Source organism: Toxoplasma gondii, chromosome XI, assembly GCF_000006565.2.
Source record: "Toxoplasma gondii ME49 chromosome XI, whole genome shotgun sequence".
Taxonomy (NCBI): Eukaryota; Apicomplexa; class Conoidasida; order Eucoccidiorida; family Sarcocystidae; genus Toxoplasma; species Toxoplasma gondii.
In genome coordinates this window covers 584,027-605,491 of record NC_031479.1, presented here as the reverse complement: position 1 = coordinate 605,491, position 21,465 = coordinate 584,027, and the positions used below count along the sequence as shown (strand labels likewise).

The 21,465-nt window shown below is 58.9% G+C and overlaps 2 protein-coding genes across 2 annotated transcripts; one reads left to right on the top strand and one right to left on the bottom strand.

Annotated features, from left to right (window-relative positions):
- Positions 1 to 166: 166 nt before the first annotated feature.
- On the bottom strand, positions 167 to 4,827 carry TGME49_309265 (oxidoreductase, short chain dehydrogenase/reductase family protein; the record flags this gene model as incomplete). Its single annotated transcript, XM_018782573.1, has 1 exon — positions 167 to 4,827. The coding sequence occupies one exon, from the start codon at positions 4,825 to 4,827 to the stop codon at positions 2,314 to 2,316; it is 2,514 nt and encodes an 837-aa protein (XP_018635620.1). The 3' UTR covers positions 167 to 2,313.
- A 154-nt stretch (positions 4,828 to 4,981) lies between these two features.
- TGME49_309250 (hypothetical protein) lies at positions 4,982 to 21,352 on the top strand. The gene is made up of 9 exons (XM_002364153.2): positions 4,982 to 12,528; positions 12,866 to 13,006; positions 13,475 to 13,686; positions 14,262 to 14,379; positions 14,576 to 14,679; positions 15,019 to 15,064; positions 15,306 to 16,385; positions 16,662 to 19,210; positions 19,616 to 21,352. The coding sequence occupies exons 1-9, from the start codon at positions 6,549 to 6,551 to the stop codon at positions 20,786 to 20,788; spliced, it is 11,403 nt and encodes a 3,800-aa protein (XP_002364194.1). The 5' UTR covers positions 4,982 to 6,548; the 3' UTR covers positions 20,789 to 21,352.
- Positions 21,353 to 21,465: the final 113 nt, after the last annotated feature.

Sequence of the window (21,465 nt, the reverse complement as noted above, 5' to 3'; positions counted from 1 at the left end):
TCGAGAAACTGAAAGCAACTGAGACAAAGCAGCTGTCCAGCCGTCCAGCGGCAAGCAAGCACAATCTGCTTTATTAATCTAGGATTCCTATCTGAGATTCGAGCTTTAAATACCGGAACGTTAATGCGTCAGCAGTTCGTGACTCGAAATGCAGTCAAGGGAGGGATGGACTTTTAAGTCAAACGTAGCTTGTTCGCTCCCGTCTGCACTGCGAGTTCCATTCGCTAGAATCCTCTTTCCGAGATGACGCACGGTCATCTGTTCCGACCAGAAGCGCCGAGGCTCCTCACAGAAAAGAAGCGATTCGCTCTGCAGTGCCTGCTGCACAGGCACTCTGATTCACTCGTGACACAACATGCTTCGTTTTCGCGTTCTCTCCAGCCTTGGCTTCACTCGCCGTCGAAGGCGGGGGGTCGGGCCATCCTCGAGACCGCAGGCTTCCACGAAGCCAACGATAGAAAAGAAACGCGAGAAAGAAACAAAACGAGGGACGAGACTCACGGCGAGATACTCGAGACTTTTTTTTCTCCGAATAAAGAGAGAACTGGGAGAGAAGGAAGAGATCGAGCCACCACGAAAAGGAAAACGAGACAGAAAGAGGAGCGCTACACGGAGAAAGGAAGAGAGAACGAAAAGAGAGGAGACAAAGAGGCCGACAAGAAGATAAATCGAACGAGAGTGAGACATTCGGACAAGCCATTTGTTTAGGCGACACGGGCCGGAAGCTTCGTCGCAGACGCCTCCCGAATGGCAAAGTCACTTTTTTTTTAATTTTGCTTTCTGTGCATGGCCGAGCCGTCGCAAGTATCTCGGCGTTTTGCTCGAGACAGAAACTGCTTCGTGATCGAAATGAGGCTTCGATCGGGAGAGGCGTCTTCTTCAATTCATTGACTCGGAGGCGGGAGAGACAGCCCGATACAGGCAGAGACAGGAAGACTGTTTGTGTCCTGAAAAAAACTGGCAGGCCGCAACAGAGTCACGCCTCCCGAGCACTCGGCCCAGAACGAAGCATGCAGAGGCAGAAAAAATCAGAGAAGCAAGACAGCGAAGTCGGAGACGTCAAGACATTTCGACTTTCTTTGACACAGCACACCTCCGGAGTGTGTACATACGCCTGAGACAGGGCAACCGTTTCCTGTGAGACGGGGCAACCGTTTCCTGCCCACGAGGAGCGGCGTTCGCCGAAACGACAAGACAGAGACGATAAAAAGCTGTTTTGGACTGAAATGTCACAAAAACAGGAGTCTGACAAATCGAAACGAATTCGCGAAACAGATGAAACTGTCGACACACGGCACATGCGGCAGAAGCCACTGCTGCATTGAGGGGAGGCAACGCTTTCGGACGCTTACCACGAGGGAAAGCGACTCTCACACCAAATAGAACCGACATGAAGAAAGACGACCATCAGAGAGAGAGAAGAAGGGAGCGACGAAAAGAGCGAGAGAACTGCATTCTCAGGATGTCCGTCGTAATACACGCCGGGGAAAAAGAGAGAACAATTTACACTTTGGCCGTTGGCAGTCGCGTGACATTCTGAGTCTCTCTGTATCAGCAACATGGCAGGAAACAAATGGACAGCACCTCTCGCTCTGTTTTTCGCGTTTGCATGCAAGTTGCGGTAATTCTCTTTTTTGGACGGTCCTTCCCGCAGTCTCGGAAGGGCCTTCAAGGCAACTCAGAGAGGGAACGACGAAGGACATTTCTCTCTAAGACTTCTGTTTGACTGAAATGCGAACCTCCATTGGCGCCTCTGAGCGAAGAACATCGTCCAGGGACCTCCCTTCTTGGTCGCCCTCGCTCTTCTTGTCAACGGTTCCTCATCTCTGTCATGACCTTTTTCTCTTCTTCAGCTTCACCCCCCCTCTTCACCGCCATGTATGTCTTTCCTCTCGATCTACCTGATATCTTTCGCCTTGGTTTTCCTCCTCTTTCCACCCTCTTCCTCTCGTTCGCTCGACTTCTGGATGCTCCTGATCGCCTTCTCGCTTTCTCACGCCTTCTCCTTCTTCTTCCTCATCTCTGCGCTTCTTGAGCCTCTGGTCTCCCTCGTTTCCACGACCTCCCTCTGCGTCTGTCTTGCATCTTTCCGCTTCTTGCCATGTTCCTACCAGAGAGCTCCCTGCAGCGCCTCTTCTTCCTCTTCACCTTTTCTTCCCTCTCGCATCCCAGCCTTCGTCTCCTTCTCTCTCCTCTCCGCGCCTCGGCTTCGGTTCATCTTCCTCCTGTCTCTGCCGTTGCTCTGCTCTCTTGCCTTCTTATCGTGTTCCCTCCTCCCTTCTTTCTTTCCTCAGAGCTGAGTCCGGCCGTCGCCTACTTCACATACGTCTGGCGTCCAGTCCCTCCGAAGCAAAGGACTTCGCTGACATCCCACAACTCCTTCATTCGCTCTTCGTCGTTCGCAGCGGGGTCCACCCAGCTCGGGCCTCCATCGGCGTAGAAGCCTCCCGGGAGCAGCACACACTGGTCCGCGAGACAGAGGAGCAGCTGCGTCGCTGCGCCGTCTCTCGCCGTCTTCATGACCGTCTGCGCGAGCAACGCGTTGACCAAGAGTCCCTGCAGAGGTCTGTTTTCCACCATATGTCGCATCAACTTCGTGTGGACGCTCCCAGGGTGGACCGCATACACTCCAACGGTTCCTGCCGGCAGCAGCTGAGCCGTCACTTCTCCCTTCTCTTCCGATCTGTCCGCGACCTGCGAACTCCGCAGGAGACCGCAGCGGCTCGCCTCGTTCCCCACCGCTGCTGAAGCCGCTTCGTTCCCCCCTGCTGAAGCCGCCTCGTTCCCTACCGCTGAAGCCGCCTCGTTTTCTGATGCTGAAGCCGCGTCGTCGCGACCCAGACTGTCCATCCGCGCCTCCGCAATCAGGCGACGCTGGAGCTCCTTCGTGAACCAGATGTTTGCTAGCTTCGAGTTCCCGTACGCCTGGCGTTTGTCGTAGGACAGCGGCGAGACGGGCGGACATCCCTGCAAGGTTTCGAGCGGCTTCCCGAGGGCCTCCGCCGCCGAGGCCGCTCCGTCAGGCGTGCATGCAGCGTCGAGAATCCTGAAGTTTTTCGCATGCCAAACGTGGGCGCAAGACGCCACGTTGATCACTCGGCCGAAACGTCGGGAGTTGGAGGCCGAGCTGCTGCTCCTGGCCGCCGCCTTGAGCGCAGGGAGGAGCAGCAGCGTGAGGAGGAAATGCCCCAGATGGTTCGTCACGAACTGCTTCTCGAAGCCGCAGTCGTCGACGACGGCCAACTCGTTGATCATCATAACGCCTGCGTTGTTCACGAGAATGTCCAATGAGTTCTCGAAGACCAGCAGGGCATGTGCGGCGAACGCGCGAACCGAGGCAAAGGCGCAAAGATCCAGATGCCCGACGGAGACTCTGCCGAGCTGTGCAGACTCAGACTCCGACGCAGACGCCGAGAGAGCAGCGACCTCTTTCTCAATTTCTGCAGCAACTCGACGGCCCTCTTCCACGTCTCGGCACCCGATGAGGACATGGGCGCCCCAGAGCGCGAGCTGCCGAGCTGTCTCTCTGCCGATTCCTGCGTTCCCTCCAGTGACTATCACTCGTCTCCCTTGGAGCGGCAGGAACGCCTGCAGCGCGACGGGTCGAGCGACTGGCGGAAATGCCGAGGAGACGATGGCGCGCGTCGAGAAGAACGCCGCAAACTCGCGGAACGAGGCGAACGCCTTCTGGCCAGCCTCGCGGCCGGCGGGGACAGCGTCGGGAGACACCTGGGGGCGGAGAAGACATATGTCGCGCCTCAGGAGGCTGCAGAGACCTGTCGGAGCGCTGGGCTTTGCGGGAAGGCGAAAGCCTGCGGCCAGGCGGCGGAGGAGGAGGAACCATAGGAGAAGGCAGAGGACGAGGAAGAACGCATGCGAGCAGAAGGCGAGACACGGGCAGAGCTGCAATCGAGGCGGGAGAAGAAGGCGCGCGACGGGTGCGAAGAAGAGCCTGTCGATGGGGGCGTAGGCCGCGCGGAGATACGCGGGGAGGTAGGAGAGGAAGAGGCCGGCGGCTTCGAGGGCGGCTGAGGCGCAGGCTGGAAGGCTGGAGACTGTCTCAGAGAGGAAGGGGAGAGAAGAGAGAGAGCTGGAGCGAGAGACCGAGAACGGGGGCGCGGTGCCGAGGAGCAGAGGGTGGAGGAGAAAGAGCGCGAGCGATGAGAGGCCAAAGAGAGACGCCTGGAGCACAGGCTCCGTGAAACACAGGGAGAGATAAGGGAAACGAGAAGACGCGTCCCTGTACACGCCGTCGCGGGCGAAGAAGCCGCGCGTATGGTAGCAGAGGAGCGGCAGCAGCGCGTTCCCCATCTCGAGAGAGAGAAGAGGAGGAAAGAACGGAGAGGACGGCGGGAGACGGGAGGCCAGAGAACAGGGAGGAGCGACAGACGGGAGAAGAAGAACGACGGGGCTGACGCGGACGTGCCTGGAAGACAGGGAAACGAGGGAGACGGTGACAGAAGCCGAAGAGAGAGAGCTCTGGGGGGGGGAGGGGGAGGGCAACAAGGCGGTGAGCGAGGAGAGACAAGGAGAGAAAGAGGAAGAGAGACTGGGGAAGGGGGAAAAAGCGGTGAGGTTTCTGCACACACAGGCAACGAAAGGAAACAAGGGCAAGAAAAGACGGTTCGTTGACAAGGAGAGGACGAGAAAGCAAGAGAGCAGACACTGAAACGGTTCCGTGACTGTGTCTCCGAGAACGGGCGGCTCTGTGCGTTGTGCTCCCCGAGAAAAGAATGGCGGGAGTCCGACAGCACAGGTGTGTGTTGCTTGCTGCACACCAGGAAGTCGGAAGGTGTGTCTTGGGATTTTTCCTCGTTGTCTCCACATATAAGCCGACCCATTCGGCCGCTTTTTTTGCGGGAGCGCTGAAAAGAAGGAGGGTGGAGGGGAGAGTAGGGGAGGTTCAGACCGCTTGTGTGCAGACGAGGGCGCGATCGAGCGGAAATCGAGGCGAGAAAGAAGAAAAAGAGGGATTTGGAATGCGGTGAGCCTACTTCGCGCAACTAGCTCGCACCCAGAAGTTTGCGCGAGACCCGAACATCGACCTTGCGGAGCAGCGGCTGCCGCGTTTTGTGCCTCGGTTTTCCTTCGCGCGAGAGACCGAAGCTGCACCTCCTCGGCAGAACTGGCGACGCTTCGGATTTGCCGTCGAAAAAAGGCGCGGTCTTCCCCGGCGCGCGACGGACAGGAAACATCTTGCGCAACGCGCTCCGGAACTGTCACCTCGTGTCCGGCTGGCGGCTGAGGTGTATGTACACCCAGCAATTCCCCGGGATTTCCAGAGGCCGGGAAGCGCACACCCGCGGGAGTTCTGCTTGAACGCTCTCCTGAACTTTGGCGCCACAGAGAGACTTCTTCGCGTAGCTTTTTTCAGTGCATGTCCATCTCCCGTGAAGCAAGTCCCCCCTGTGAAGACACTGCGTCCGTCCTCGGATCCTTGGCCGCGGTTTTCTCGGCTTTTTTCGCCCTGCCGCGCGAAAAAAAGCCTCGCGCGCTTCTCACCCAAGAGAAAAGAGAGAGGAGGCAAGCCATCGTCCCGCATGCCCGGACTCTTGCAGTTCGTCGTCCAGGCGTGCATTCCCCTGCTTTTTCCGTCCGTTCTGAACGCGCCGCGCGCCCCCGCGTTTTCGCGAGCTCTCTGGCCGCCCAGCTGCGCTCGAGACTGCTGAGTTGAGGCTGCGAACAGCCTTCTTCGTCTGCAGACCTCTTCGGCTGACCACGCAGCTCTGCATGCACCTGGGCAGAAGGACCTTTCAAGGTGCCGCGTCACGGGAGCCTTTGTTTGCGCCTCCCTCGTCCACGTCTTGCGTACAAGCCGGACTTTCTGACGAGCGTTTCTCACATCGGAGGCCCCGGAATCTTCACTTCCTCGTCGCTCGTTAGAAAACGAAAGCCTCGAAACACCCAGACGCCTCGCCCAGGACGCATCTGGCTCATTAGGGAACACACGCTTCGTCTTTCTGTCTCTCTACAGCGGCCGCCTTCCCCGCGTCCGCCGTCCGGGGAGAAAAGTGACTTGCAGGGCGTACACCAGAGCGAACAGACCCGAGAGCTGTTTCGGCGAGTTTCTGTGGGACAGACGCCCTGTCGCTTCTCTGTGAATCTCTACGGGGCTCTCTCGTTCTCCCGTGCTTTCTTCTCTCGGTGCCTCTACCCTGTGGAAGGTTTCGTCCTTTCTCTCTCGACCTTTTCTCTCTCTCAACCCTCTCCGCTTCGGATCTCCTTGGCACTGTTGTTTTCTTGTCGTCTCCGTCGCACCCGCGACGTTTCTTCGTTTCCAGGAGCCGACCTCTCCCCTCTCGCGAAAGCGAGAGCTCGTCTTTCCCCGGTCGACTGAGGTCTGCGCGCCCTCATGCGTTTCCGCTCTGGTTGCTCTCTGCTTCCCGCCCGTCTCCCTCTTTTCCAGTATCTCGGCTTCTTCCTCGCTTTTCTCTTCCTCATTCTCGCGCGCCTCGCTCGCCGACACAGTTCTGGAGACGCCGAGACGGAGCGAGCAGCGGCCGAGGAGAACAAGAGCGCAAGCTGTTTGTGCTGCGTCGCCTTCTGCGATGAGGCGTCTGTCGATCTCTGCTGGGACTCCCAGTACGAAGGGCGGAGGAAAAGCTTGTGTCGTCTCTGCCTCGGACGTCCCGCCTTCTCTCTCAAGAGCCTCAGAGAGCCACCTTCCTCGCCCCAGAGAAGAACCTGCTCAGGCCATCCCCGCGGCTCTCCCCTTTTCTCCAGCGTCCTCTTTGCCCGCGTCGCCCGGGAGCGGCGGCTCGGGTGTATGTACACCTGACAGCCGGGGCCAGGCAGGCGCTGCAGGTGGGCCTCAGGGTGGGCGGAGAGGCCGGAAGTCGGTGCAGACAGTCAAAGCCGGACAGTCGCCGGCTCCGCTTGTCGCGGGGTCTCCCCGAGGAGATCGCCTGCCCTGTCAGAAAGAAGAAGGTAGCGTCTCCGAGCAGAAGGACCTTCTCAGTGTCTCGCGTTGTTCTGCTTCGCCAGCGGGTCCGCCCTCTGTCGGCGCCGAAGCGCCTCTGAGCAGCCTCAGTCGCAGCCGGCGGCCGAGTGTCGCGGACGCTCGCTCCCCGCTTCTGGCCGCTTCCGCGGCGGTTCCCTCCGCCACGAGCGCCTTGCGGCCCTCGCGCGCCGAAACTGTCTCCTTGACTGGGGCGTCCCCGCCGCCCGCGGTCGTGGAGCCCCAGCCAGCAGGCGACGGGATCGCGGAGAAGGCGTCGAGCGGTCGCACTGGATCCAGCGAGGAGGACCAAGACGCACCAGGTGTCTTCTCCCAGCGCGCCTCGAGGTCGAAAGAGGACGGCCGAGACGTTGCCTTGCTGGGCGGCCAGGACGAGCGAAGAGAGGAGTTGCGAGAGGAGCGGGGTCGCGGACGGCGACAAGGGAGCGTCGCTGAGAGCAGGCTTCAGGCACCCGCGTCGAAGACAGAGAGAGAAGGAAAGAAAGCAGAAGCCGACAAGAAAGAGGAGACCGGGAAATCGACGGGTCGCCAGCGACTGCCGCCCAGCCGGTGTCGACACCGGGTGGAAGAACCGCGGTGGGATGAAGAAGATGAGAGTGAGTTGTCTGAATACGCTGGGTCCGCGTCGGGAGTGAACGCCGGTTTTCCTGGGGCCGAGAAGTTGGAGAAAGAATGTGTGAGAAGCCGAGAAGAGAAGCGGCGACGCCGAGACGAGAAGGGCAACGAGACAGGCAGTCCGCAGCCGGAACGCGGGGGCGAAGAAGACGCACGGGGGGCTATGAGACACGGAGAAGCAGGAAAGGATCCGGCGGCGGACGCAAGCGGAGACGCGCGAGAGGGGGCACCACTTCCGGAGCAAGCTGACAGCGAGAAAGAAGGCGCGGAGAAGAAGGCGAGACAACAGCCCGGTCGAACTGAAGAGAGTCGAGGGAAGAGGGAGAACGCGAGGGGGGAAGAAGAGCAGGAGGAAGCGGAGAAAAAGCGCGGCAAGAAGGAGGACCTTCGAAAGAAGAAGGTCTCCTCCGTCAGGCGGCCAGACGAAGAGAAGGAAGAGACAGAGGTCGATGTTGTCATGACAGATGCCAACGAGGCGGAGAGAGAAGCCGTCCACGCAGAGAGGCGGGAGTCGGCAGAGTCTGGAGAAGGCGCTGAGGCCCGCGAGGAGAAGAAGCGCCGCGTCGAAGGCCGGGAGCCTGCCAAGCTCGAAGAGGCCATGGGAGAAGCCCGCGAGGCGCAAAGTGACGGACGAAGAGAAGAAGACGGAAGAGGATCGTCTCCAGGTGAAGCCGAGGGTCCCGAGGGCCTTGATCGAGACTCTCACGGCGTGTGCCGGGGGAACCTTGGAGGGGATCGCGGGCGGAACAGCCATGCGGAGAAAGAGACGAGTGAGTCTCTGCTGGGTGAGACGGCGAAGGCGGCGAAACAGCTTGAGGAGCGCGAGGGTGGGCGGGGCTCTGAAGTGCAACAGGAGAACGAAACAGAAAAAGGTGAGCGTCGTCGCGGACTGAAAAGCGACGGTCGATCGAAAACAGGACTCGGACGAGACGCAGACCATGGGAAAGCCACACGACGATCAGAGAAACCCCCCGAAGAATCTCGCCAACAGACCTCTGCTTCACCTTCTTCAACTTCATCTTCTTCTTCGGCTGCCGTTGTTGGAACTGAGAGTGATGCGTGCGACGCATCTGCAGAGAAGAAAGAACGAGGAGGTTCGCCAGGACGGGCGGCGCTGGCTGCACCAGCCGCAGACAGTCTGCAGGTCTGCGACGCGGATCCTGCCTCCGCATGCGTGGGCACATTGAAGAGAACAGGTGAGTGCTCAGCGGAAGGCGACGAGGTCGCTGCCGTCCAGTCTCACGGAAAGGCGCGATTGGGAGAGAAGCGGGAGATCCCCCAAGGCGCGGTGGCGGGCCTTGACAGCGAGCGCCGGAGAAAAGGCGAGAGAAAAGAAGCTCGAGAGTCGAGCCTGAGCGTATCCGGCAGTCGGAAGATACAGGATGCCTATCTCTCTGAGGTCGCGGCTGAAGACGCGGACCCGGGGGACCGTCTCGCGGCTTCAGAGGTGAAAAGTTCTGCGTCCTCGGAGGCTCCAGCCTCGCCCGGCACCGCGCGAGAAGATGGCGCGTCGCGTCTCGCTGCGACGAGCCCTTCGCGGTCGCAAGGCGGCGGAGCTTCCACAGTGGCGACGCGGAGCTCTTCGCGCATCGCCGCAAAGACCCAGGTACCGGAACCTGCGTCACGGCGCGAAGAGAGGGAAGAGAGGAGACAGAGAGAGGATAAGCTCTGGGAGCGAGTGCATAGACGGAGAGACTCAGAGAAGGAGGAGAAAGGCGGTGAGATCCGATACGAGAGAGAAGAGAAGAGCGGGGAAGAGACAGAGGCGAACACAGAGGACGCGAAGAAAGGGGGCGAGCGATCGTCGACCTCACCGGAGTCTGAGCTTCTTCCCAGCCGACAGAAAAGCTCCTCGGACTTCAAGGGACCTGTGAAGGGAAGCCGAAGAGGCCCTGTGACTCTCTTCTCCGAACCTTCTGCGCCGCCTGCGAACGACGAGCCCAGCGACGCAGGAGGCGCTACGCCCTCGAGCGAGGCGAAGCTCGGGACTGGACGCCCGAAGCGCAGCGCCTCCGCGAAGGCTTTTTCGGCCGAGAAGGTGAATCGCAGTCGGAAAGCTGCGTCCGAGAAAGAGGATTCGGGTGTACACACACCGCAGAACTCGAGCGACGCGAGTCGCCCGCGAGCGGAGAGTGCGACTGAAGCCGCGCCGCGAGGCCCAGAGGGTCCGGGCACCTCTGACGACCCAGCGGCCGGCGTCGTCGTCTCAGGTTCGGATGACCGCGCCGCAGGGTCTGCGTCGAAGCAGAGACCGCTCGACTTGATGTCGCCGACGCGGAGCGCGGCGTCTCCTCTCGAACGACCCTCCGCGCCTGTCTCCCCCGTCGCGGAGGCAGTCTCCTCGGCATCTCCGCTGGCGTCTCAGCGCGAGGCTGCGCCGGCGCGGAGATCTGCGCGACAGCAGCAGCGCCAGGCGGCTTTAGCTACCTCGCTGTCGAGATGTCTGGAAGGCGACGGAGCTGAGTATGTGGAGGCGCAGCCGCGGTCGAGCAAGGAGGGCCAGGACTCTCTGAAAGACATTGCTCCCAGGGTCGCCGATGCCGCGGCCTCGTCGCCGGACTCGACGGAGGAAACGCCGGGCTCGGACGCGTCCGCCACCTCGGCAGATCCCTCGGGAGGCGCTGCGGAGTCCGGGAGACGCGGCGGGCGCGGCGGCTCAGGCTCTGGAGCCTCAAGCGGCTGCGGCGCGGCAGTGGAGACACGCCGGAGCTTGCTGGGCCTCACCATCACGAACTCGCCATACTGGAGCAGGCCAAGTACGCACGGCAGCGCCGCGGGAGGATCTTCGGCGAGCGCCAGAGGAAGCAACGGGGACGCGGCGAAGGCTGGGAAGGAAGGACGAGATTCGGAGACACAGGCCAAATCTGCAGGCTCTTCGCTTGCAGTCCGCCCGAGGCTGCGACCGGGAAAAGCCTCGAACTCAGCCTCTGGGCCGGCAGGAGACGCAGGCGCTTCAGGGACGCTGCCGTCGCGGCGCGGTCCTGGCGCAGCTGCATCTCCGTCAGAAAGAGCCTGCGAGAAGAAGGCGGAGAACCGAGAGAGTGGAGAGGAGCACCGAGAGAGTGGGGAGAGGGAGAGAGAGCTGAAGAGAGAGGCAAGTGACGAGATGGCGAAGAACGGCGGGTGCCGGCGAGAAGACGTGAGGAAGGCGAGGCGAGGAGAAGAAGAAAAGAGAGGGAAAGCCGATGAGAGAGAGCGACGAAAGGCGGAGGAAGACCTGGAGAAGGAGAGCCGGGAGCGCGGGGCGAAGAAGGCAGGGCATGGCTCCGGCTCGGGGACTCGAAGCGGCCTTTTACCTCGGCTGCGGACGCGCGGCTTTGGGCGAGAAGAGCAGGGAGAGAACACGGACGGAGAAAACGAAGACGCTGGGCTGTCGGGGACACAACGAAGAGATTTCCTGCCGACGCGAGGCACACAGTCCGCGAAGCGGAGCCGCCGAGCAGCAGAGGCGATGGCCGCCGTCGCTGCAGGCGCCGCCGCCGCAGCTCGCGAGCGGAGACGTCAAGGGAGTACGAGACATCTCGGAGACCAGCGAGAAGAAGAGGGAGGAGAAGAAAGAGAAGAAGAGGGAGAAGAAGATCGCATCAGTTTCTTCCGTCACGAAGGGGCTTCGTCCCCAGAGAGCAGGCAGGAGTCTGCAGCTCTCCTCGGCTTCAGCAGCACAAGCATAAGCCGAGACACATCGCCTGAGAAGGACGACGGTGGCCTGCGGTCGCGGCGACTCTCTGTGTCCTCGCTGCAGAGAGAAGAAGAGAAGACGCGCGGAGAGGCGAGGGAGACGCGGGCGTCGAAGGCCCGCCGCAGCGCGGTGGCAAGAGATGAGGCCGAGAAGCGAGAGGGTGAGAGCGAGAAGAAGGAGGAAACTCAGGTGACCGAGGAGTCGCAGAAGGACGAAGGAAAAGAAGACTTGAAAGAGCTGGAGCGCAGAAGAAGGCGACTCACTCGAGGGCGAGAGGAAGAAAACGAATGGCCCAAGTTTGGCCGTGGTCGAACGCGGCGGGCCTCTCTGCTCTCGTCGGCTTCGCTGTCGAGACACGGGAACGGCTCCCGCGCTGCTGCGGCTGGGGGAGACGAGCAGGAGGCGTATGAAGAACTCAGACAGAAATCGCGCGAAGAAGAGAAAGAGATGAAAGAGGCAACGGAGAAGGACAAAGGCGAAGCAGGTGGAGAGACGGAGGAGCACGGAGAGTTGTCCTCTTCTCCGGTTGCGGTGGCACCGCGCTCGACTCGGGGGTTTACCTGCGTGAAGAGACAGTCTCCGAGTCTGGGAGAAGCTTCGCGGCTCTTGGACTCCACAGAAGGCGAGGAGAAGCGAGAGGGAGAAGAGAAGAAAGGCGAGGAGTCCGGGAGTGAAGGACCGAGCGTCTCTCCCTCTCACGGCGTCCGTGCTGCGTCTCGGCAGAGCAAACACGAGGCTAGTCGCGAGTCTGGGGACTTTGAGCAAGACGAGAAAAAGGGAGAAGAAGCCGATCCGGACCCTGGAGACGCCGCCTCGGCGGAGGAGCGAGGGCGAGGGGAGGGAGGCTTGAACAGAGAAGGAGACAGAGAGGGGGACGAGGGAGAGGGTGGAGAAGAAATCGAGAAGAAGGAAGAGAAAAGTCTGGCAGGGACGGAGGAGAGAGAGACCGAGACTGGCGAGGGACGCGATGATGCAAGCGCGCCGTCTGCAGACCGCGACAGGCACAGCCAAGAAGACAGACACGAGAAGAGAAAAGCGAAAGAAACAAGCGCGGACAGACCAGCAGATGGAGAGGAGAAAGACTCTGTGGCCGACGGGGTCGTCCGTAGAACCGGGACGCGACTGTCTGCTGCCCGACAGATGACACCGAAAAACGAAGAAGGCGAATCCGCGGGAGCGAAAAAAGATGGAAAACAGGCCGAAGAAGGCGGGGGAGAGGTGACCGCATTCAAAGCAGTTATTGCCAAGCTCGTCGCCTTCAACGAAGCCGATAAAGGTAAGAAACGCAACCATCTCCCCGCTCGCTTGCGACTCCTTCGAAACACGCAGTCCCTTTATAGTCAACGCCTCTCTTCCGCACCTTAGTTATTATACATATATATACATATATATATACATATATATATATATATCGATATATCTGTATCTATGTATAATTTGTATATATCTATATATATATATGAGTGTGCCGATGCGCGTGCAGCTATTTCAGTGCATCGGTTTCCCTCTGTATGTCTCTATCTATTTATATATATATATATATATATTTATATATATTTTTATTTATATATATTTATAGATGTGAGTGTTTCGGTGTTTCGATTTCTCTGCAGTTCGGTACCCGCAGTGGTACACCGGCCCGGTCGGCGCCTTCGAACCGCGTCACAACCAGCTGTGCTGGTGGCGTTTCCGTGTTCAGGCGAAGTACCAGCCGGGCCGAGTAGTCATGGACTTCAATGAAGAAATTCGTTGTGGTGAGCAAACGCTGCTTCTTACCGACGCTTGCTCTCTTCCAGCATACCTGTGTCCTTCTCGGTCTCGTTCTCTCCCTCATGCTTGTGCTTGTGCTCTCCCGGATCCTCTGCCTTGAGCTCTGCCTTCTCCTCCTCTTCCTAGATGTCGCCCATGTTCTCTCGCGCGTTCTCTCGGAAGGTTTCGCAACGCGTTTCGCGTAGGTGTGTCTCTCTGCAGTTCCGAGGGCTCCTGCGTGAGCGCTTCTCTCGAGTCGGTGTCGCCTCTCTGTGCGAGGCCTTTTCGCACAACAGAGGCATGGCATCGGCAGATGCGGCGTCTCTGTGTGGGTCGGTGGTTCCTGGTCTGCGTCCCCTGCGTCCTGCTCCCGTCTCTCCGCATGTGCAGAGGCATCATGCTCGTAAACAGAGTGCTTCGTGCATTTGTTCGCGAACGCGTTGGCTGTCTGCCTCTCGGTCCACGTTCTTCAGGACGCCTGACGGAAGCAGTGAAGCAGCAGCTCTTCGTGACTTGCGTTCGCCGAACACACGGCACTGGGTCGGCGCAGCATCTCGTCTGTCGCAGCAACACAGACGAGACTGGCGGACCTGCAGAACCACCGCATATCGGAGACATTGTCATTGTGCAGAACCTCGAAGATCTCAAATTCTCTGTCTGCAACTGGAAGGTCACGAAGCCGCTGGTGAGCAGGGAGAGGCGTCAAGGGCCGCGGCTGCATGCAGCCCGGTTCCGAGAACGGGTGTCACAGAGATCTGTCTTTCAAAGAGCATTGATTCGTGGTGGCGAATTCTTCTCTACCATCCTTGAAACTCAGCTCCGAAGTTTTATTGATTTCGCTTAGCGTTTTCTGGAAATACCATGCATTTATGGCTTCACACCACGAACATGTCGCCACAACTCGGCGCCGGCGCGTTTGTTGAATCCCGTTTCTCCGTTGAAGACCGGATACGAAAAACGAAAGCGAACATGTCGCGTGCCGGTCGGCCGCCTTGTTTCCGCGGGGACAAGGTCACCGGCGTCGGAGTCGTTGCTCGCATCCCAGAGAGAGGAACAGTCGATGACAGAGAGGTGAAAGGAAAACGTTTTTGAGCAGACCCCGCAGCTGCTGGGTTCGGCTTGCCTCCGTGTGCTGTGCTTTCCGGAAGTTCTTGGTTGTCGAATTTCTTTTTTTTGTCGGATTTTAAGCTTTTTTCTTTGCCGCTTGTCTGGGCGAACAAACGCATGTGTGAACCTGTGGGTCGTCTTTGTTTCTTCCAGCCGTTCCCAGCTGGAGAAATGCAGGTTCGCCTGGAGAGGGCGAGCGGCAGCGCGTTGGGCGTCCTCAACTCTTTAACGCGAGCCAAGAAATTCTTGCAAATCCGCGAAAAGTACAGTGGTAAGACAAGTCCCGCTGCTCGTGCTCTCTCTGTCTTGCCTTGCTGAACTCCCTCCTCCACGCATGCACCTGTGCATGAATTTCTCTCCTGACCTCCACAGTGATACGCTCTCACCGATCTGCGCTTCGCTCTTCACAGGCACACATTTTCGTCTCGTTGTCGTCTGTCTTTTTGCCTCTCGATTTCCTGCCGTAGGTCTGCAGTTCGGCTCTGTAGAGTCCCTGGAGAAGCAGCTTCTCGACATCCTTGCGCGTGAGCACCTGAAGCCCACCCTCGAAATTGTCGCTCATCTTCAACAGGTAAATTCATCACTCAAATTAAGGCATGCACTCACATAAATACATCCATTGCTATATATAAATATATAATTCTATATTTACATATACATATATCTATATGTATATATATATGTATATATATATATATATATGTATATATGTATATATGTATATATGTATATATATAGATAGATACGTTCTCACATGTTGTTTGAGTTGAGACAATTAGAGAGTTGCGCGTGCGAGTAGTCTGTCTGCATGATGTGTATGTCTCCTTGCTGCCGAGTGAACGGGTGTTCATTTGTTCCATGAAGATGTTTTTCAAATGGAAACAGTTGAGAGTATTTTCACCTGTCTCAGGTGGACGTCGGTCACGTCCTGCAAACGTACACCTCGATGCCCCCAGGTAAGCGTTTGTGCTGCGGCCTGGGCAAAGTCTGAAGGTAGTTTTTGCAACCCCACGAGCGAGTTTTGATATGTTTTTCCTCTGTTTCTCGTTCCCCCTTCATTCAGGTCTGCTGTCTGTCTGGTCTGTTGTCTTCTTGGCCGTCTCCGCTTTCTCTTCCTTCTGCCCTGCGTCCATCTACTCCTCACTCTTCGTTTTTCAGTTTTTCTCCTCCGTCCATCTGCGTCGCGCTTTTTTTCAGGCTGGGATTGGACGGCTTTCCAGAAGGAGCAAGATCGCTTGGTGGCGCAGCGGAGGCGCGGGAAGGCAGATGCGTCTGCTGCGTTGGAGGACGAGTCCGCGCCTTCCGAGACCAGTGGTTCGACAGGGCGTCTCGGGCAGGCGCCTGCTTCTCCACCCTTCGGTTCGTCGTCTCCGTTCTCCTCCTCAGCCTGCACAGCGCGCAGTTCCGGTGCGAAGGCTGGCGCGTCTGGGCGCGAGGACGCGGCCTTTTCCGGTGCGTCCTCTCTCCGATCCGCTGTAGGCGACACCCCGACCATGTCGACCTCGACTTTCTCTGCGCCCTCTGCGTCTCCGCGCCGAGTTGTCTACGCGACGCTTCCGCCACACATCGCTGCGGCGCGCGCCCGCGTGACGCTCGGGGCTGGAGGCGCAGGTCCGTCTCTCCAGGCGATTCCTGTCCTCTCTTCGCTCACCCAGTCGCTCGCATCTTCCTCGCTCCTCGACGACGACTCGCTCTCGCTCCTCGCCGACCTCCCTCCGAGTCACCCGCTGTTCCTCAACTTGCTCAACCAGAGCAGAGAGCCGCCGACGCCGCGCGCCGACGCGGTCGTCGGCGCGCTTCCCGGCTTGAGCGGCCAGTGGATTCGCATGTTGAGTCAGTTGATTCTCCGGCGAGACGCTCTGCTGCACCTCCTTCAGCCGGTCTCCCTCGACCTCCTGCACAATCCGACGCGCGTCTTCGGTCCGCTCCCCGCGCTCTTGCCGCCAGATCTGCTCCTCCAAGTGAGTCTCGCGACCGGCGACGCAGGCCCAGCGTGTCACCTTCTGACTGCGAATCTCTACCTCGCCAGACTCGCAGACAACGCGGCCGTTCGGACGCTCGACCCCGCGCAGAAACGCATTCGGGTGCTCCAGAGCAGCCGCGCGGAGACCGCAGATCGGTCGAGCTTCGCAGAAAGGCTCCTCGGCGCGCGAGACGAAAAACGAGCGAGGAAGTGGAGTGCCGAACGACACACAGACGCCGAGAAACCGCACCGGCCAAAGAAGAAACGAAGACGCGACCCCAACGAACCCCCCAGAAGACGCGGAAGACCGCCAAGTAAGTTGGGCGAAAGGCGAAAAAGGGGAAACGAGACGCGGAAAGTGAGAGAAAAGAGAGAAAAGACGGAAGGAGAGAACGGTATGATGGGGCCGGAGGGGGGTGGGGGGGGGAGGGGGGAAGGGGAGCGGGCCAGTCGGGGACAAAGAAGAAGAGAGAAAAAAGAGACAGAATACGGATGATGCTGAGGTAGAAGACGAGCCATACGTGAGGAGAAAACGCACTGTTGCAGCTTCTTCCATGAATGACTTGCGCTGTATGATTCTCCCTCTGCAGACCGACTTCGCTTCGCTTCAGGCGACGTCTCGTCTTTCGCTGCTCGTGAGACGTCGGCGGGTCCTCAGTCCTCCTCTGCACCGAAGGGTCCCTCTTCTTCCTCTTTGACTTCTTCCTCTTTGTCTTCTTCCTCTTGGTCTTCTTCCTCTTCGTCTTCTTCCTCTTCGTCTGCTGCATGCGCTGCATCTCTGCGTCGCTCTCTGTTGCTGCCGGCGTCGTCTTCTTCCCAGTCGGAGAACGCGCCTCCAGTCTCCTACGAGATGGGTCACTCGATCACCTTCTCTGTGGGCCTCACGTACGGCCGATTGTTTCTGCCTTCTCTCATCTCGGAGTTGTCTCCGAATAAACGCCGAAGTGTGCATGGACGGTGCAGCGACGACGAGGTTTCCGAGACGGAGCTGCTCGAGACGCTGGACCGCCGGTCGCGCGCCAAGAGGCTCTTCGATCGGCAAATTACATGCGCGCCGTGGATCGGGTGTTGCCCCAGTCAAAGCGCGGAACTCGCTGCTGCTCTCGCGCTCGGTACAGCGAAAACAGAGCCTTCGTCGTCGAGTCTCTCGTCATCTTCGGACCTTCTTGCGTCTTCGGCTGTCTCGCATGGGGAGAAGTGGACGACGGAGAGGCAGGAAAGGACGCTGGAGGCAGCGAGGCCTGCAGGAGAGGAGACGCCATCCGCGGGAGAGAAAGAAGATGCGCGGGAGATGGGAGGAGACACGAACGAGACGGCGTTTCGGGAGGCTGCAAGTCTCGAGAGAGACGCGCCCGGAGAGCGAGAAGCCGTGGTTCGAGAGGAGCAAAAGACAGAGGAAGAGCAGGCGAAGGAAAGCGTCGCAAAAGAAGACAAGAAGTTGAACCAGTCTCGCCACGCTAACTCCGGAGACGCGCCTCCTTCATCTCTCGAAACTTCTTCCCTGGATCGTTGTTTCTTGCGGGAGGTTTCTGCTTCGTTTCCGGCGAGAGAATCCGTTTCCGACAAGTCGAGAAACGGCGAGCACGAAGGCGAGAAGCGGTGTCGGAAAGAACTGGGAACGGTTCGAGTCAAGAAGCAAATGACCCTTTGGTCGAGCTGGGGCCTGGCGAAGAAGCGCGAGGACCCACCTGAGAAGAGCAGTCAGTTGACCTCGTTGTCGAAGCCTAGGCAAGAGCCGTCGAAGTCGATTCCGGGTGACGACAAGCAGGAAGCGAACAGAGCGTCCTCGCAGCGGTCTTCACTCTCAGCGCGCGGCCTGGGAGACCAGGTCTCGCTGGACAGTGGCGCGCAGCAAAGCCGCCTGCGAGCGACGCTCCGTGTGGGTGACGAGAAAGCCGTTGACGAGGAAAGAGAGACGTCCGCGAACGTCGAGGCAGGAGAAGGAGAAGCGGCAAGCGGGCACAAGGTAGGGAAGCCGGAGGGAACGAAGACTGATGGGATTCGAGGAGACAATCCGGGAGACGAGAGACGAGCAGGAGAGGAAGCTGGTTCGTGGAACTCAAATCTCATTTTCTTCTCGCCGCTGAGCGTCTGTTCACAGGCAGATGGTGAAGAGCAGATAGAGGAAGAGAGCCGATATTCGAGCTGTCTCGCTGGAGAGAGTTGCGCGAATGTCGAGCAGGAAAGAGTCAAAGGTGAGAGAGGAGACGCAGAGTCCGCTCGACACTCGCCAGGGCAAGCGAAGCGCGCGAGAGACATGCCGGAAGGAGACCGCCAGCACGAAGGAGAACAGAAAAAGTTCCTCGACTGTGTTCCACTGGCGGCCGCGGAAGCCTCTGGAGTCTGGAGTGACATCGCAGGCAAGACACAGAAGACGCCTGCCTCGGAGGCCCCCCGAGGGCGCCCGGATGAGAAGACAGGAGACGCAGAGGAGACGCGCAGAGTCGCGGCTTGCTTCTCTTCGTCGCCTCTCTGTCGCGCCGAGCACGAGCTCTTCAGTGAAGGCGAATCGGAGCTTCAAGCGGCGATGCGTCTGAGTGTGAGTGACTTCGAGGAAGAAGAAGAAGGCGACATCTTGAGGAAGGAAGAGCGAGAGGTTCCCGGGGTTGCGTGCGACCCGGCCAGGCCTTCTGCGTCTTGCGCTGCAGCTTCGAGTCCAGCTGCGAAGGAAAGGGAAGACGAAGGAAGGTCAGGCGTCTCCGAAGCAGCTCGCACTGCAGACAAACGGCTCGAGAGACCCGGTGAATCGACGGAGAGAACACAAGGAAGAGAACGAGAGAGATCGACTGGGAGTGGAGGAGATGTAGCGGCGGAGGAGGGGGACGAGTGGGATCCGAGGCCGCCTCTGTCTCTCGCGCGGTCTGCTGGTCTGAAGGAAGAGAAGTCGAGAGATAGAGACCAGAGAGAAAGAACAGAGGAACGCAGAGAAGGGAAGTATGCCCGCGAAGGCGATGAGACTCACCGAAAGAGACAGACTCGTCGAGACTCGGGGAGAGAACTGGAGATGCCGAACGCCAGTCGGGAGCCGCGATTCCCCTTCTGCACTCCGGGACCGTACGAAAGTGTCAACCTCAATCTCCTCTGCCTCCATAACAGCTGCGACGACGAAGATTTCCTCCTCAGGGTGGCTCTCGAAAAGGTGAGACCCTCCCGTGGGTTGTCTGGCGCCTCTCGTTTTCCTCATCCTCCCTAGGATGACTCGGTTGCCGCTCTCTGTCTTGGAATTCGTCTTCGGGTGTCTGGACTTGAGAGCTGTTCAGCCAGTGGTCGCTCCTCTCTCGCCTCCAACAAAACCCTACCGCGCGTCTCACGCGTTTGGCTTGTGGCCAACATTCGACGAGAAGACGTAGAGTTGTTTTTTATATCTTGGGTGCGTTGGCGCCTCTAAATGGTCACTGTTCGTTTCTTTTGCTTCAAGAAGTCGGTCGCTTTCGCTAGGTCGAGATTCGTCGTTTTTCTCTGTGTTTCAGTGGAGTGTCTCTGCAGTGCATTTCGTCGGCTTTTTCATCCTGCGTGAAGGTCGACTGTTCTCTCCGTTTGTTAGGTCTCCTCGAAGCCGCCGCCTCTCGACGAATTGGAACGGTGCTTCACCACCCACGGTGAACGCTTTGATCTTCACTGGCTGGATCGGCGCCTCGCGAATACGCAGAAACTGCAGAAGCTCCAACCTGAACTCGTGCGTCTCCTCACTTCTTATCGAACTCGAATGGCAACCGCTTCGCGACTCGCTGCTTCCTCTTCTTCTGCTCCTCCCGCTCCTTCCGCTTCTGCCTCCTCGTCTCCGTCTTCCGCGTCGGCTTCTCGTTCTGCTTCTTTTTCAGGTTCGTCGAGGTCGACATCGTCTGTGGCACCGGCTCCTCGCGCGTCCTCTTCGTTTTCTGTCGCGCGACTCGCGGAAGGCCTGGGAGCGCGAGAGAAGAGTTTCCAGACGCTGAAGGAGAAGCAGGAGGCAGGGGCAGTGCTGCTGCGACAGGCGCTTCGTCTCTTCGCGAAAGAAAAGGAGCATCTCTTGCAGAAGCGCGCCAAGTGTCGTGAAAAGCGAGAGAAGGACGGTCCGCCGTTGTCCAGTTGGCTGCCGGCTGTGGAGACGCTGCGAACGAAGAAGCGAAGCGACGACGCGGCGCTTCTTCCTCGACTCCAGCCGAGCTACGACTGGCAAGTCGAGGCCCTCGCTGCTCTCCCAAACCGCTCGCTTCCCGCAGACAACGAGGCAAGAAAAGGCGAACGAGAAGATGCACGGAAAGATGAGCAGAAGGAAAAAGAGATCCCCGTCGAATTCGAGGCTCTCTTCAACACTCTGCGCATCCTCGCCAAGCAAAAGGTATCCAGTACCCTCCCCTCGTCGAGTTCTTCTCTTTCTTCTTCTCTTTCTTCTTCTCTCCCTTCTCCTCGGTCTTCGTCTTTGTCTGGCGTACGTTGTGCGGGGTCGGGTGCTTCGGGAGGCGAAGGCAGAGAGGGGAGAGCAGGCGACGAAAAAGGCGATAAGGGAGCTGTGTCGCCAGACTCTGTAGAAGGAAATGCATGCGAGGATCCGGAGAAGCGCGAGCGCGAAGAAGAGAGGAGTGTGCGCGAGGCGCTTCTGCAAGAGGAGCTGAAGGAGATCGAAGAGTGGAGACAAATCTTCGTGGAACTCTTGAGCATGCAGCCAGGGACGCCGAAGAATCCGCATGTTCTTCGAGGTCCAGTGGACGGTTTCGCGGTGCCTGCTCGCGGTTGAGTTTGAGTTTTTCTCTTGTCTGTTCCATTTTTTTTTCGCGTTCAACGTCTGTTTGTCCTTTCGTGGCGACTTGTCTGGGGCGGGAGTGCGTCTTTGTTTGTTTGAAAGGACCGTCCACTGTCCACGCGTTATCGCGGGGGTGTTCGCAGATTCAGCCCCCGTCTCTCTGTCTTCTCTCAACTTTTTGCGACATCTTTCTTCCCTTCGGAGACAGCTCCGTGTGTCTTGTGTTGGGGAAAGAGTCAAGTAGCTTTTTCGTCTTGTCATTTTCCGTGGCGTAGCAAGAAAGGAGAGCAGCGCAGGAGAAGCGCAGAGACAGGAGAGACTGGGGGCCTCGCGTCCGTTCGCGCGCATCCCCGCCGAGTTCTTTGTGGGTCCAATCTCTCGGCTCGTTTGTCCTCTGGGGAATATGGAACATCTCACGTTTTCCGCGGCCTGTGCAGGTGCTCACATTGCGTTTTTACTGTCGCGCGCCTCTCGCGCGGCGTCTCGACTCTTCTTGGCAAGCGGTTCCTGCCGCATGGCGTTTCGCTGCTGGTCAACCTTCCCTTAACTCTTGGCGCGTCTGTCTCCGCGATGCACCTCGCAGCTCCCGACACCGGGAGTCCCCCAAACAGTCGAGCGAAAGAAAGAACAGGAGCGACCGAGAAAGCAGAAGGTCGCACGCAGCAGAACAC